General features: G+C 41.6%; 3 protein-coding genes across 8 annotated transcripts in view; 1 reads left to right on the forward strand and 2 right to left on the reverse strand.

The window, feature by feature from the left end:
• Positions 1 to 17823, reverse strand: part of Rps12 (ribosomal protein S12) — a 224029-nt gene that overhangs the window by 89469 nt on the left and 116737 nt on the right. The window lies entirely within an intron of this gene.
• LOC139819370 (uncharacterized) overlaps positions 1 to 17823 on the forward strand; it is a 368184-nt gene that overhangs the window by 60385 nt on the left and 289976 nt on the right. The window lies entirely within an intron of this gene.
• Positions 10807 to 17823, reverse strand: part of LOC139819361 (synaptogenesis protein syg-1) — a 269748-nt gene continuing 262731 nt past the window's right edge. For all 4 annotated transcript variants that reach the window (XM_071788636.1, XM_071788638.1, XM_071788637.1 and 1 more), the window contains one exon: positions 10807 to 17728. In XM_071788636.1, the coding sequence (XP_071644737.1) occupies positions 17339 to 17728 (390 nt within the window). In that variant the 3' untranslated portion in view covers positions 10807 to 17338. The remainder of the gene's footprint in view (positions 17729 to 17823) is intronic.

Here is a 17823-nt window from a genome sequence, read left to right on the forward strand (position 1 = left end):
TAACCGACGGATAACAGACTAACGCTTCGTTATACGCGGACAATAACTGCACCTACCCGTTATACCTGCCGCGCTCGTGTCCGTTGAATTATTTATGCAATTAGGCGTCATCGCTGCACGTTATGCGTATCCACCGTGAATCTACGCCGCCGACATCATTGGCCGGCGTATATCCGTCGATTGACGGGCGTGGAAAGACTGCGTTCGATAGCTGATTTCGCATGAATCGATTCATCGCCACCGCAAATTTCCGCGTGGCTAAGTTACAAGAGTGCGGCCGGATACGCGCCTCCGCCTCCGACGCAGCTTCCGATTTCATCTTCTCCTCTCCGCGCCACGATAACGATAGGCGCTACATCCATTTATATCACGAGACAAACTCAGATATATGTCGCGCGCGAGATGTTAATTCTTGGATGACACGGTGAAAATTAGTAGATAACAGAGAGAGCGGGAGAGAGCGTGAACAGATTTATCGCTGTCGTGCTAATTGACAGTGAATTACGCTATATTTAACGAAGTCGGCAAATCGCGATCGCGAAATTGAGTTGATAGATAATATTTCGTATGTAAGCATATATGAATTATGCTTTCGCGTTTCAGAATGCAACACACATATGGAACACACACAGATATTAAATTTAATTTTGTTTATACCGCATTAAACATTCAGTTTTGTTTTGCCCACAAAGTACGGCGGTGTTTCCCAGTGAAAAAGGACCGCCAGACCCCGCCGATATATTCGCCATTAATCGCTATACCAATTAGGAGCATCTCGGCGAGGAAGTAATCCGGAAAAGTTAGAGGTAAACGAGCTGGCGCTCGCGAGCTCTAACGGCGAGACTAATGGCGGAAGTCGAATAATTTGAAATAATGTACGAAACTTGGGCGAGCGATTTGTTCGGCGAGTTTGTAGCCCGTGAAACACTAATTTTTCCTCTACGTGACCATCCGACCGGCTCGTCCGTACTATAATTCGTTTTAGTAGTCGCGGTTCGAGCACCTTCACGGGCGATTTATTATCTCGCGAACGAAAAACTCTTAGATCTTCCTCCCTTCCCCGGTTGGTTCATTCGACGCGTGATACGCTGGACGATCAGCGAACTCGTTGGAAAGTGGAAATCTACTCTAAGTACGTGACCGGTGATTTTCGCGATTTATACTTCCCCGCTACTCGTGCATAGAGTTCTCGCGCAAATGCCTCATGCGTTTTTGCGCTTTAAAAGGCCGAACGTGTTCGCGAAAGTCCTCGCACGCGCGTACCGCCACGTGTCCAAATGTTTTCATCGTTAAAGCCCTTCGAGAGTCGGCGCTATTTACGCGCGTAAGAGGATCGCAAAACCGGTAAAACTGCAAGCTTGCGCCCCCCGCGACTGCGACAAAATTGTCATCGCCGAGATCTTGGTAACGTGCTATTTTCGTTCCAGTCGCGCGGACTGCAAATCGCCTTTGTAAAGTAAGCTCGTTGCAAGCCGGGCATGAATTCGCGACGCGTCAGCGCGACGAATACGAAACTGATTGCTTTACAATACCGGCAACAAACGCTCTTCCCTTCCCATCCCCGCCGTTGTCTCGCGTCTCTGTTTACACGTACCTTAAATCTCTCGCGCCCTCCCGTTACACCCGTTACGCTATATTTGCGTATCGAGGCATGCTCCACTTGACAAATCGACCAGCTTGGAAAACTCTTGGTTTCTTCTTTCGCGCGTCGTCAGCATCGGGACACGCTGGTTCTTTATTCGTGTCTTTTCTGTCTTTTTTTTTTACTTATTTTCCCGCCCGTAAAATATTGCGTTTACATAAAGTTTTCATTTATACATTGTGTAGTCAGATTTAATATTTAACGTTTATTCGATCTAGTATTACGCAAAATATATATAATTTTCTGTATTTATTTATTTACGGTGTAAGTTTCGCATAATTCTTTTACGCCGCTGTTTGTGACTCCAAACGTTTGTCGTATTGTAAATTGATAATCCTGTCGACGAATTTTTGATATCTCTATTTGCGTATATTCACAGCGCGTATTCTAGAGACACGCTACTCTCTCGTTTCTGTGTATATTTTACACGCGGAAAATATCGAGCGTGCAATATCATATCTGCTTTCGCACAAAGTTTATATCAGCTTTTACATTGTTTATAATTTGAAGTAAAATTGCATAAAATGTATCGGTACCTATAAAATTTTTATATTTTACGTTAATTACTCCATTAAATTTTCCATGTTCTATCGTATAATTGCCGCTTGTAAATTGTGAGCTTGTTGGAAAATTGTTGATTTCTTTATTTTTGCCCGTTTTCAACGCATTTCTAACGCGACGCGCCACTTCCTGGTCCATGCGTGATGGTCCTGCAATATTTTGCTGCGTGTAACGAAATTTAGCATTTCTTTTATTATCTTCCTAGTCATAGAAATTATGCAAAACGTACACTAAACTTTTTTTTGCTTTTTCTTCAATGTTGTATATGCTATCTTTTTACGCTACATTGTTATACTATGTTCCACGTTCCACGCGAATAAGTTCACGTGCTCCATTTGCCTGAAGAAACAAAAACGCCATATGTTTTAACATCGTTTTGTTTGACATGCTTATAAATACATAATTTTTAACTGAAACGTGTCATATTTTGTTATTTATCGTTATTGCCGCTGCTATTGAATCTTAGAATAAAACAGAAAGAGAGAGAGAGAAAGGGAGATTATTTTTACAATTTTACCACCGCATTACTATCGAAGCGAATTTCCGGAATCGTTCTAAAATAGAATGGACCACCGACTAACTAGTCGTTCGCGCTTGTATAATATCGAGAGTCCGGGAACCACGTCATTATTAGTATGCTAACGTAAACATTACTGCCCGTGGCTATGCAGAGTGCTAGTGTAGTCGGTAGCGTAATCCGATACTGTTGTAGGTTGTGCCGCGGGTAACTGTACCAAAACTGGGAAGTCTACTGTAATCACAATTGGTAGCAGAAAGATAGGGACAGACAGCAAGGGAGAGATAGAGGGAGGGAGCGAGAGAAAATAAAACATATTATAGTTTGTAATTAATTTTATACAAAAGAGATAAATGCGTCATAATTTGCGAGGATTCTCCTTTGTATCTTAGATTTTTTTAGTTTATTTGTTTAATCCGATGAACAATCTGTTCGAAAAATCAAGATGGAAAATCACCGGCGTGCCAAGGAAACCTAGCGCGAAATAAAATATGTATCGACCTCTCTCGTTTCTCTCTAGCCAGTCTAGTTCGTGCTGCAATCCGCCAGCGAATCTATCGCCCTCGATTTATTATCCGCAAAACGAGTCTGGCTGGCCGTAAGTTTGCCCGCAATCGAATTTGTGGTGGACATTGCCGGACTAATCGATAGAACAAAAATAGGGACATGAAACCTTCCTTAGTTTAATCAATGATTAAGTAGAACAAGAAATTGTGAAAATAAACTTTCAACTCTCGGCACTGCAGCATTATCAAATTTAATGAATTCTTCTAGAAATATAAGATTATAATTCATTTTGTTAATTAAATGGATTGCTACAGATGTCAGATCCGTTTTTTGTAAGATTATTAATTTTTAATCATTATTTGATTTTAATATTATTTCGTTTCTCATTGGATTAAGATTATATTTTAAAGTTTTCTATACCGTATATTACAGCGTGCACATTGCGCTTGAAAACGCTGCAGCTCTGATTTACCAACGACGGCGGATACATATGTCAAACTGTGACGGCTAGTGGAGGCTTTAAGCACGTGATCGGCGATTTCTTTGAATTATGCTCCAATTCGTTCTCGCGTTTCGTTCTAAGCGCCTCGAGGTAATCGAGCGTCACGCCAGATCGCGTTACAAAAATCGTTTCTCGAGGCGTGAGGATCCCGCGCCGTTGGCGTTGGCCGGCACTTTATTGGCCCGTCCGTGACGCGAAGACCGCTTCTGAGTCTGACTAATGGCGGTGGCTGACTACTGGCGCGGTCTGACTACGGCGATCGAGTTATCTTGTTAGCGCAATCGATATCGGCCAACTGTGAAGAGAGGAGTTATCTTGTCAAATGATGCCATTTCAGTTCTTGACCTGTTTTTCTTCTCTTTTCGTAATTGAAGGAACAAGTGGACGAAAGAGGCACACCATACTCGTTTAAAGATTAAAGCACCTAAATGGAAATAATTGTCTTTTTATCAATATTCTATAAACTATATTTTAAGATTGATATATTTAAATGTTCAAGTATAAAGTTTTCCACTTCTTATGAAATTACTCAATTATTGGTTTTATTCTCCAGTCAGATATGCAAGAGATATTTATTATCTGTACCTGTCACACTTGTATTTTCTTTTTCTTTTTTAAATCAGCCAATTTCGCTTCGCGCAAAAGTAAGATAAGTGAACTCCGATAAGAGTCATCGCGCAAACAAAATTTGCCTCGCTTATACAATGGACTACAAGATGTATGATAATTTCCTGCGAATAATTCAGCAAAATGACAAAAATAAATTACTTATTGTAGTCTTCCCTTTGCCATTTGTTATATCTCACTGCAATTTCGTACGTCGTTGGAGATACGACGAAAGGATGCCATTATCTCAAGCAGGCACTTTACTCACGCATGTTTGCTCTGCGCAAATAAGTAGATACGCAAATCAGCAGCGAGCGCGAAGGAGAGCACGCTCTCGCTTCCTTAATAGCCCCTGGCAACTAGCACATTTTAGCGCGCCAATTGTGCCAATTAAAAATTTATACTCAGACTCTCGAACGGCTTCAAATCGGTGCTATCGATTGCACGGAAGGTATATTAAAACGAATTTGTTCGTTGCGCATTAGAGAGAAGATAATGTTAAACATAGCTGAGGTCGAGGTCAAAGCTGCATTTGACGACGCATAAGAAGGTCACGATGGGTCTCCGAAAGGTCACACATCATGAAAACTTTCCTTCCTAACTTCCGTAGAAAGAAGTTTCACGCAAACTTCTGCCGCGAAGAGCCGCCTAATTTTTCTCAGAGTATTTACTTGTCCTAAGATGTTTGCAACTCGGTCCTGTGTCACTCTCTAGGAAATATCTAACGGAAACGCATGTGTGTGTGTGTGTGTGTGGCGGAGAGCGCGTTACTGATAATTTCATGGAGATCCTGAAAATTCTGTGCCGTGGGGTTCGCCACTGTACGAAAATATACGAAGCGTCTCGGTGCTCGTCCCGCCCGAAGAAGGAAACAATATTCTTCCTCTTCTGTACCTAATAGGGGGATCTTGGCTGAGCCGTATTATCCTTGTGAAAAATTCACGGTCTCTAAAAGCACGACCATTCGGCTCTTCCGGAGCTCCCGGTCGATCGTCTTGTATATTCGTCGTGTTCCGCCGGTCCGGAATCCACATTTCCATAAAAGCACCGGCGTGCCGCGCCATCACCATCGCACAGGGATCCCCCGATCGAATCTTTTATCATTCTGCCATCTCTTCGAACGATCTCGCGTGCCTATCCGCGGTCCCTTAACGACGTTACAATGCGCCGATCGATGGGCATAATTCACGAACGGCAACGTTCCACAACCCCCGCGGCGGCTCTTTCATCCCTCGCTCCGCGTTCCGACATGGACGCGCGTTATACGCTCGCGTTAAGACTTAAATCATGCGCGCCCCACAGTCAGAAACGACGTACACGGAGGCACGACTGTCGCCGCGTTGTTACGAGCAGTAATACAAACGTATGATAATCATGCGGCGTTGGAGATACCTCGCGACATTAATGGGTAGTTAGCAGAGAGCGGAATAGGCGGTTTACTCCCGGAATAGCGAGATTACACTGTACCATGGAAATACTTGTCGCTTATACCGTGCAATTATTACCGCGGAAGAATTAAAATAAACCATGAATTGCGTCATCAAACTATTCGCTATGCTTGTTAGCAGACATTCTGGCAACGGTACAAGTTTCATAATATACTACGGAGCTCAGAATAAGGGCTCAATTAAAATTCATTAAAAGTTTCCATATAAATAGATTTGTTCCGTATGATAATATGTATTTCATGCATTATATTGAGTTCGTAAAGTTATATCTGAAATTAATTTCGCTAAAGCAATATTAAAGCGAAAATATTATTCAATCCGTTTTCATATCTATGAAAAAGCTTTCGTGGTCAACGCGCTGCTTTTTACAGCTGCTGTCTTGAAAAAAATTGACAAACATTTATCTCCTGTCGACGCTGTAGCGCTGCAGGGAAAATTGACGGATCTTTTTTGTTCTTGAGTTTTACCGCGCCCGGGATAGCCGACGTATTCATCGATCTGCTTACGACGCCAATTACGATGGGCTAGATACGTAATAGAGGCATTACTCTAACCGGTCGTTCTTCCGTAGTCGTAAAAAAATTCAGCACGTCGTAAGAATATACTCATCACCCGAAGTTTCACGCTCCCTGCCGCCTCGCACCCCGGCCGGCTGTGCAATCTTCGTAAAAATAGAGGAAATAAATTGCCGTGGAAAATGGAGGGACGGGGCCCCGACTCTATCATCGCTCATCATTAAAAATTTTATATTATGAGGTTTACATCGCGTGAGACTTGGCGGAAATTACAGCGAACGCGGTGTCTTATCTGTAAATATTTTATTAGGTTAAATTAGGTATTAATCCTAGAGGTATCCTTGAGCTTTCAGTGCGAATTGTCTGCAACTCATAGGTTCTATAATGATAATATGGGCTATATGTATTAAGCACAGAATGCAATTTAATATTAAATCCGGAAAAAATATAATTTTATATAATTTATTTCTTTAAAATTCGAAATATTTTATGTTGTTAACTGTTAAAAATATAAAGAATTATTCACAGTTGCACAATTGTGTAATTTGTAAAGCGCATATGTGGTAAAATAATAACAGAAAGCTCACAAAAACACGCGCTCTTTTTCATAGAAACATATTCTATTTTGATTATAAAGTGGCAATTAAAACGCACATTATGCGTATTTTTCATATTATTTTAGCATGCACTGGTTCATTCGTAACATAACGATGAAGACTACGAACTGTTTCTGAAGACTATGACGAGGACCGTTCGCTCAAATATAATTTACATAATACATCCTTATTCAGTGCAAACGTAATATTTTTAATTAAAATTTTAATTTAAATTTCGTACGTAAGTTTTAATAATTTTAATGATATTATTTTTAATCAAATGTAAAAAAGTAATATTAATAATCACATAAATAAAATTGAATGCAACTTCTAAAATATGTTTTCAGAAAAATATGTAACTACAATACACACACACACACATACGTCGATATTCCTCCTATTCGTGTTGATTGTTTCAAAATTGAAAATAATATTTAAAAGAAAATCCAGCGCCGCTTTCTTCTCGGTCGTATAAGTGCTGGAGCTTACGTTTTACTTGCAGCCTTATTTGCCGGGTTCCATGCGAGGCACGGAATTTAAAGGCTACTTGCATAATTTGGAGCGCCCTCGATACGATAGCGACATATTTCATCTCGAGTGAGCGCTCTTTCCACCACTTCCTCCACGAATTATCGGTACTTGGCCGACACGGCACGTACGTGCAACTGGCTCATGACTTGTGCGTATTTTATCTTGGCATATTAATTAACTCTAGAGCGTCGTCGGGGTTTTTACACCGGCCGGGGCCGGCTTGCGCTGCGTGGAGCATCGCGAAACTCACTTGAGCGATTATAAATGCGCCGGAATGAGACAAATAAAGGATAAGGGTATTCTAGAGCCGCGAATGTTGCTGAGCTAGATAGGCGATTATCTTTCTCTTTATTTATTTCGAGTTTCAGTGGAGTAACACGCAGATTTGTGTGCCCATTAAATATTGCTTATTAAAATAAACATGATAACCGCGCTACATTGTTCTCTGATATTCGTATCTCGTTTAATATAATTATGGTAAAATGCAAAAGGTCAATAAATATACAAACACTCCGCAACGATATCATAGAGTGATTCTTTGTTGTCCTACATTGTTTTATCTATGAATATAAAATCCAATAAATCTAACTGCTAACAATAACGTATATAATTCATTTACGATATATCAATACGCAAATAACAAATTATCCACGGCTATCAAATTTTATATTGTCGTTTTGTGTCCAACGCGTTTGTTTCGCGTATTCCCAACATCAGTTTTTGAACACGTCAAAATTAAGAGAAACGCTAGAGAAAATTTGACTGCACTTGAAATGCATATTGTTATAAAATATTATATACTCTTTTTGGGAAGGGCCACAATTCTATTCCCTGTGAAATAAATATATTTGTCGATTAAGCGAATAAAACGACATCGATATGATTGTTACCAATCTGTAGAGCGTCGGCGTATAGCCGGACGCATATATAGTTGTATCAAGAAGCGGAGTGTTGTCATCTGGCAACCCAATTTGTTGTTTTAACAAAATAAATTGCAAATTCGCGTAACGCGATTCTCTCGCCGAATTGGCAGAATACCCCCCCCGCCCTCAGCCCTCGGTGTGAACTGCTGTTCAAATTGAATAATGAATCGCGTCCTGTTTTTTCGCTCCCGGGATGCGTCGCACTTCAAGATTAATTAAAAAGTGTCATTATTTATTTAGCGCGTAACTGCGCTTATACTTCGGATGCAATTACGTTGTGCGCACGGACAAACTGTCAGGCAGGCTGCCTGTATTTAAAATCCTTTGACGCTTAATTTCTATGCTCGTTGATGGGGAACAAAAAAAGTTTCGTTGAACGCGCTGTAATCGGTGCACCGAAAGATTTACGTCGATTTTCAACATTTATATATCGTTCGGTCAACGATCCGATAATACTCCGATAATGTAATGCGAGCGATTGTGCACGGTAAAAGAGCCAGAAAAAAGCCATTAAACGTAGGAAATTTTTTGACAGGGCGAAACAAAAAAAATTCGATAGCTAAATCTCAGGTAGAAGCCGAGCTCGGAATAATTTGTTCCACGGCGAGCGGGCGGAACCGTGGGTAACTTAATACCTCGTCGCGTTGTCGTTGCGGAAAGTAAAGAAATCCGACGTGTACTTAATAAGTTTTCGGTAATAACCGCGAAGCTCGGATCTCCGTAGCGAGACGCTTGACTTCGCCGACTTGCCACGTCAGTGCCCTTATTACCCTCCTACTCCGCTAAAGCCTTCCTCTCGCGCCAGAACGCGTAATCTTAATAACTGCCGAGTCGGGACCCGGGCAAGGCGGGCAATAACTATCAAGTGGAATTTACTCAGGATGTTTTTAAATCGCGAAGCGATAGCGAAGTTCTGATTCTGTTGAAACTGCCGCTTGGAGAAGCCGGCTGAAAATTCAGCCCTTTAATGGTCCCGGGAGTATCTCTTTCGACGATGAAATAATTTGCTTTAACGAACCATCAAGTAGCGCTCGTGGATGTAATGCATATCCGGAATATTGACGATAAGTGGCAGTTTTGTGGGGAGCCTCTCCGGGATGGATTATTCGAGTGGAAATCACGTGACGTATATCCGCGTTTGAAATCTATGAGGGAGAGAACTCAGGTGAGATCATAGCGTTGAAGCTACCTTTACGCCGGTTGAATTTTAGCGACGCCGGTGATGGCCGGCGCCGCGGAACAGTGAAATATGAATCTCGGTCGGCGAGCAGTCAACGAAACCGAGATAATCAAACGCTGCTATCTACCATTGCTCTCTGTAAATCCCAGAAGCAATAAAGTTGCGGTAGGGAACGGCAGGGAAGAGAGGGGTGAAATGGTGTACCTTCCGTTACCTTCTTCTTCCACGGTAGAATGGCTGCTACTGCGAAAAAGAGAGAGGGTGGGGAGGGGAGAAAGAGAGAGAAAGTGGAGGTTTTCTCCGACGATTTTTTAATTACTCGCTCGCAATCTCGCGTCTCCGCCCGACGTAAACGCCATTTCGCGAGAACGGCCGGCAGACAATTGGCAAGAGAGACGAAAGGCTGGCGCACGGAGATGCCTGTCGGAACGATCCCAGGATTTATGTTATCTCCGGAGGACTCGCGGGACGCTCGGTGCACGTGTCGGGGAAACCGGATTGGCGGCAAAGGGGGAAGGGGGGGCGAGGGGCGAGAAACGTGAAGGTCGTTTCGGCCGATATATATACGAGGAAGGGAGGGAATCTCTTTCGGGGGCTCTGCGAATTCTCACCTCGCCATCCACGTAATCCTGCCTTCCCCGGGAGTCGCGCATTACCGCGTGCGCGCATATAGGTTGCATGATAAATGAAATAATGAAACTCGGCGTCTCTCTGGCTCTTCGTGCTTCGAGCTCCGCGTAATTAATAGGAGGAAACGCGACAAAGTGTTCGTTACGGCGACACCGTTTCTAATTTCGCCGTAGTGTAATATACAGTATTAATTTTGCCTGCTTTATTATGCCACGCGTTTTTAATAATGTCTAACGCAGATATACACTGCGTACATTACGTAATTGGCTGGATGGCAAAATCCTATTATTTGTTGCACGTCCAGGAGAGACGTTCTTTGAAAATTGAAAAAGAGTCGAATCGCTCGTTGCAAGGATAAACCGCGTTAATAATATCGATGACACTTACCTGTAACTGGATTATGACAGATGTTAAAGATGTACATTTTCACGGAGCTATATATAAGGGTCGCAAAAATTTAATTTTCTGGCAAACGTTGGTTGACTTTAAAAACTGCGAAAATTAAATTACGGGCACATGAAAATGGAAAGAAAGAGAAGGTAGAAAGACACTTGGCCATAATTGATACCGCAGATATATAAAAAAAAAATCCAGGCCAGATTAAAGTTTTTAAAGCCATCCAAAGATCGACAGCGGTTCTCCATCCTGTTGGTTTTTATATCAACACGTTTATTCTGATTACGTTGAGGTGTGTATATATTTATAGAGAGAGATCTATAATTATTGTAGATACACGTAGTATGGTCGTCGCAATTTCAATTTTTGACACACTCGCGTTTCTCTCGTCAGGCACACCAGATGGAATTTCACTCGTACGCACATACACATATACAAGCGCGCGGACCTCAGAAGAATGTACAAACAAACACGCATACGTTTATTCATTCAAAAGATTATGTACAATTCAATATAGACGCAATTCCTCATTGTCGCAATTCTCGTTATGCATAGAAAGAGTCACAGCTTTGCCAGTGTCAGTCGAAGGGTAAAAATCAAACATCAGTTAAGGGTCAAAAATAATATCTAATAAAAAAATTTTGAATTTTGAATTTGCTAAAGCACCGTTTGGTATTTTAAGCTGTCAATTTTCGCACTTGATTGATATTCTTCTTCTTTTTAATTACTCGTCGATAATAACAATGACAATTGAATTGTAATTGTAATAACATCTTGTGCAACGTAAATGCAAAGTACTTGATTACGATGAATTCTATATCCGGGATGAACGAACGAGGAACGAGTGAACCTCGAATGTGCTCGAGAGTTGGGACGAAGGAAATTTTGTATCGCGCTAACCACGTAATGGGACAATTAATGTTTATTCCGTATTCCAAAATTCGGACATTGTGGTGTACACTTCGATATCCGATAGATATTCAAAAGAAACTTGAATGGGGTATCTGTGCTGCGGGGATGGATTACGGATTTGGAGACGTCGGGGGAATTGTGCGGCGGTTATCGGTGGCAGTGATACGTAAGCGTCGATGAATATTCCGTTACAAAAGTGACTTTTGATGCTTTTTAGGGTTAGGCTTTTGGTGCTTCCGGTACAAGCTAATAGACTCGTGCCGCGGAGTCCATGCCGCGGAGGCGCCGGGGTTCGGAATTGACTTTCAGATTTGATAAGCCGATGCAGATTTTCATGTAGGGGCTTCTTTTGAAACTGGGCGAAAACGCGGCGCTGGGCAGATCACCATTTAGCCGCCCAAGAGGCTTCTCACGGGTGCATGCACGCCGCAATGCAGACTCTGTACAAAGTGCAACTGGAAGCTGTGGTGAAACGAATGTGCCCGTTCGAACGTGGCGATTTAACGGGCAGTTCTTATTTGCGGGATTCCCGGTGAACAGGGAATACTACTCCTTTTTCCGACCGCGTCATTGATTGAAAAGTGCGATTTTAATCGGAACAAGGATAAAGTGTAATTATATAATAATTTGTTACGATTCGTTTACAAAAGTGGGTCTTCTATCAGAATTTTCTCATCAAATTATTTAATTGTATCAGGATGTTATGAAAAAAGTAAGCAAAGTTTAAGAGTAAAATATATTTAAAAAATCGGAAAAGAAAATAGTAAACTGGCTATTTAAATATTGGAATTCTCGGAAATGACAATCAGTATTTCAACAATAACTAAAACCTTTTTTATATTTGCACATTTATTTTGTAAAATGTAATTATTTATACCATATGATATATAACATTATTGTGATACTTCAGTCTGTTAAAGAATAATCTAAAACGTGTTAACGCAATGGAAATTTAGCACACTCGAAACTACTTAAACATGAAACTAACTAGTCGGAAGTACAAAATAGCACTGACATGTATCAGCCTGTAATTGCTCATTACGCGCGTTCGTTTCCCGCACGAAACGCGGAAATTGGGTCGCGTCGCGAAACACGACGTTGGCCATCGTTTCTTTATTACCGTCAAAATTTTCGCGGCGTTAGCGGAACCAGCCGCATTCACACGGTATTTGACAGAAAACGTGGAATGTATTGCAGCATGCGAGAAGCGAGAATTTAGGGAGGAGACGCGAGGAGAAACGTGCGCGATCGTTAACGGAGCGCGTGCTTAAAATACCTGCGAAACCGGAAGGACTCCCGCCAATCGAACTTTTGTACATATGTACACAGGCACACCGGTATACGTACCGGGTGATCCACTGCAGCTACTGCACTGCAGCTATTGTATGCACCGTACGTGATACGAGTGATAAGTTATAACCTTATCAGGCTGGGTTGCATTATTGTGGCCAAACGTGTGCATAGATATTTCAAGCAATAAAGCGTAAGATTATGGATCTCATCAAAAACGATAAAAGAAATTTTAACTTGGAAATCCAAATAAAGAATCCACGTTATTTAGTTACAATCGCGCAGAATTTTTTTTTCTACAAAGAAATACGTATAATTAAGAAAATGGCATTGCTACAGAAGTAACAATAGAAGATTATGCGTTATCTTCAGTACAATAGAACAAGATATAAAAGAGAGCAACAGTTTAAACAATTCTATGTCTTTTCCGGGAGAAAAATCGATTTTACGGAGACTCAATTGGAGCACTCGAGGTATAATTCTCTTTTCTCTGTCCACTTCGATCTCGTTCGAGCGCCGGACGTAAAATATAAAAAAAGAACGGTCTCGTCTCAATCCTTTCGTGAATTCTTGAAAATCCTTTAGTGCGACGCAAATAACTGCGACACTCTAACTATAATGGAAAGAAAAGCGAGTTTGAATACTCTAAAAATAACTCAAGTGTAACGTGACTTTCGATGTCTGTCTGCGTTAGTAAGATATTTTCTTGTAAGATCAAAATGATAGAGGGATCAATGTGTTTTTCTGCAGCAATAAGTTGCGAGAAAATCATGAAATAACAGCAAGTGCATATACTCACATATATATCTCTTTTGTTTTAATTATTCTTAATCCTCGATCGCAGATCGCTACCACAATCACGTTAACGTACATACGGTGAGAAATTCACGTGTTTGCGCTCACGCAGGCACATACGCATATACACATACAGATGCGCGCGCACCACGCACCACGCACACATATACATATATCTTTATTTCCTTGTCTGACCATTAATCGTAATCCAATCGTTTAATTATACAGTTTCCGCCCTCTCTTTAAATGGACCCCGCCTAATTGGACGCCCAAAGACTTCACGATATACGCGGAGGTAATGTATTACGCACACTCTGAAAAAATATCTCGGCGCTGTACATCGGAGCATATATCTTACAAATTACGAAGGGGCGTTACACGAAGGAACGCTCGTCACGTCGACTTTCTTCGCGTTCGTCGACCGACGACGGTGGTCAATAACGGTCAATTACGGTCGGGTACGTTAATGTCAATTAGCCACGAGAAAGAACGACGAAATACCGGAGTAAAGATGTAGTTAATATACTCGGTTAGAATAAGAAACTAAATAATAATTCATGCCGAACAATAATCCCGGAAATTCGGAAAGTTTTACTTAAAGGAGAGAAGATTTCCACGCCAAGATCGTTATTCCTTTCTCGTGTGCTACTATTACGATTTCCCTGCGAACGTACCTTGTAATGTCGTTAACGAATTCGTCGATAACGATCCTTCGTGCCTGTTCCGTCGTCCCTCAGACAAGTAGGGGTTTCACCTCGGGCATCTCGCAAATAAAGTCTCTCTTTTCTCGATTTTCCCTATGTACAAGGTATTTACAGTCTGTCTCCGCTGCGTAAATGCGACGAGGACCTATATATGCATAATATATATATATATATATATTTCTAAGATGTACACGTGTGTACATTTGTACGGTGCACAACGTATGGCGACGCGCGAAAAATACTTTTGGATCGCTTTTCATCATCTTGATGGCGAACTCAAAATGAGCGCGACATGGCAGTTGAGTTGTGCGTTTTGGCAGTCCTAGGATACACATTTGTCTTTACAAGATTTCATTGTACGTCACGTCAGTCTGCGTGTTCAATGGGAAGCGAAGATAAAAAATCGGCCGCTTAAACGGTGAACTACACGCGTTTATTATGCCGCGACTTGATATAAATTATATTTTCAAATTTATTTCTCATCTATTCTCAAGCCTTTCTTTTCTTTTTCATGATTTTCATCGTAGAATTCAAGTCCTTTTAGCATTGCAAATTTGGATAGTCAGTATAGTTTTAATATAAGCGATTATACAAGTAAGATTGTCTTGGTAGGAATATAAAAACCGACAGCCGATTAAAAAAGCATTATTCCGGACTGAGGTATCTCAATGAAGTTCAAACTCCAATTAAGTTTCGAAGAATATAGCACGATATAATTTACCGTCGGCGAGCCGCTTTCAATTTAACAGTTCTGCAACGTTATTGTCCCCGATCCCGTCGCAAAATATTCTCCGATCGAACGAAACGTAATTACGGGTAATGCGTAGACGCACGTCGCTATTGAATGATGCGCAATGTACAAGGTACGTTAATTAGAATTAATATACATTTTTTCGGAGCGCAGCAGGCTCTTTATCAACGCACACGGTAATTTCGATAATAGTCTAAATTTACTCCGTGTCCTCGTCTCCTCGAGGAAAAGTTGCTATTTACAGTGCTTTACGGATATGAGGATGTACGTCATGTCATTTTGGAAGAAACTCTCCTTCCGCATTATTGTTAAAACTTTGAGACTCTCGCTAAAAGTTCCGCGCGAATATCATTCCGTTCACATGTCGCGCGGTTAGATATACGAAAAGTCACGCAAATAGACTAGAAAGTTGTAACGATGGAAGGATTTACACAAAGAACAGATTCCGCGCGTTCTTTATCCTTCCATCGTTACCGCGAAAGAGAAGATCGATAGTCCGGATAATTTTATAGTTAGCAAATTTACTCTTACCTTGAAAGTTTCCGATAATATGCGGCATAGGGTATGGTGGGGCAGGTTAAGACGGATTTTTTGTTTGGACACATATTTCCTGAACAAAGAGAGGTAAATTAAAGATCGGGATATCTATAGATAGAGGGACCTTTTGCGTACATGAAAGTAATTTTTAATTTTTAATATGTTAAACCATTCGAGTGTGATTAATTATCTTCCAAACTCCTGCATTTACCTCAATGTGCCCCACCCATGGATGGGGCACATTGAGACAACCTATAATAATGACTCAAACATCATTTTTTGAAAATATAACTGTCCTTATTCAGAACAAAAAAAAATTTACACAAAGAAGCCAACATAAATATTCATTAAAAAATCAAAGTATTATAAGAAAATATTTCTTTTTACTTCTCTTATTCTATAGCAAAGTCATAACTTTATGTTATGGCAGTAATATGTACCTAAACTATTAATATGTAGGGGAGACCAGGACAAATGCGGTATATACATATATGCCTCTCCACACGTAGCAGTGCCCAGCAATATTTGGTCAGATGCTGGACTCGAACCCGAATCCTCGTGGTTACGAGTCTGGCACTTATGCCACTATAGACTACACTGCTCTCTCGTTGGTGATCCCCCGTAGGGGAGTAGGGCGTCGGATCTTGCGTTCTTCCTGTGTTGGCTGGGAGAGGAGAAATCGATGTACCTATGTCTCGTAACAGCGAATGTAGATTTTCTATCCCGAGAGTAGGTATACTTTGTATTACAAAATAGGTATGAGGATAAAGAAGATCGTCGCGTTGAGTGTATTTTCGTAGAACGGCGCATCTTTATCGTCGATATGCTCCCTCCGTCTCTCTCTCTCTCTCTCTCTCTCTCTCTTTCTCTCGGAGTGTATCGCGTCGATTACGTCGCGCCAAGTGCAACGGTAAATTTCGGAGAACGGAGAACGGAGAAGATCCGCGCCGCGAGAGAAAGATCGACTTATTTCCGCGCGAAAATCCGCAAAATATTTCCGCGCTGGCAGTCGCGACGCGAAACAAGTGCATCGTATAAAGCACAGTTACGAAAATCCGACGTAAAGATTTTCTCAATGTTGGACACGTTCTTGTCCTTTTTCCATTACCATCTGATTTTATTCTCCGTTGAAAAATACAATTTTGGGAACAATTCCGCTTTTATCGTAACGTAACGTCATAAATAATTAATTTTATTTGTATAGTGTTTAATACTTAAAATTCTAAAATGTCACGTGAGAACTGATCTAATTAAATCTCGATCTGTCGACGTTTTACTGAATTTAGGTACATATTAATGCATAAAGTTATGGCTGTGCTATAAAATAAGAGAAGAAAAAAAGAAATGTTTTTTTTTATAAATATTTATGTTGGCTTCTTTGTGTAAATTTTTTTTGTTCTGAATAAAGACAGTCATATGTTAAAAAAATGGTGTTTGAGTCATTATTATAGGTTGCCCCATGAATGAGGCACATTAAGACAAATGTAGAAGTTTGGAAGATAATTAATTAAAAATTACTTTCACGTACACAAAAGATCCTTCTATCGATAGATACCCCGATCTTGAATTTACCTCTCTTAGTTCAGGAAATATAAGCCTAAACAAAAAATCCATCTCGACCTGCCCCACCATACTCTACCTTTTCCCGAGAATTCGAGGACGTTACCGGGGGGAGCGCCGCAAGTCCAGGAATCAAAAGGTCGCGCACCACGAAGACGCGCACGATCGCCACGAGCCGGCGTATGCCATATCAGACGTAGTACTCGTTGACGTTGAGCGCGTCGGAGTCGCGTCCCTATACGCAGCTCTCCTGGGTCGAGATCAGGGGCGTGCGGACGGTGACGACCTCTCTCGCCGGGTGATGCTGCTTACCGCTCATCACGGTGGCGACAGTGGAGTCCTGGAGCACGTTCGCCGTCGACAGAGGGGTGGTCGCGCATGACGGCGCGTTGGAGACGTCCAGTTTAGGTGGCCTGGCGTTGTGGTCAATGCAGGCGTAGACCGTGGCTTCTTTCGTGTACGGCTTGCCGCCTACGATCACCCCGAGACCGCTGCCGTAGCCCTGAAGACCACCCAGACCGCCAACTCCGCCGCTGAGACTAGCCAGTTTGGGGTCAGTCGCCAGGGTCGACAGGGTGGTGGGTCTCGCTAGGCACAGCTCGGCGTACGTTACCTCCCCGGATAACTGAAAGAGGAAATTTAGGACGTGCTATACACAAAGGACGTTCGAACGCAAACGAAGGGGACTGTTGCTGCAAGAGAAAATCTTGCAAGCTTTTT

The sequence above is a fragment of the Temnothorax longispinosus genome, chromosome 9 (genome assembly GCF_030848805.1).
Source record: "Temnothorax longispinosus isolate EJ_2023e chromosome 9, Tlon_JGU_v1, whole genome shotgun sequence".
NCBI classification, from domain to species: domain Eukaryota; kingdom Metazoa; phylum Arthropoda; class Insecta; order Hymenoptera; family Formicidae; genus Temnothorax; species Temnothorax longispinosus.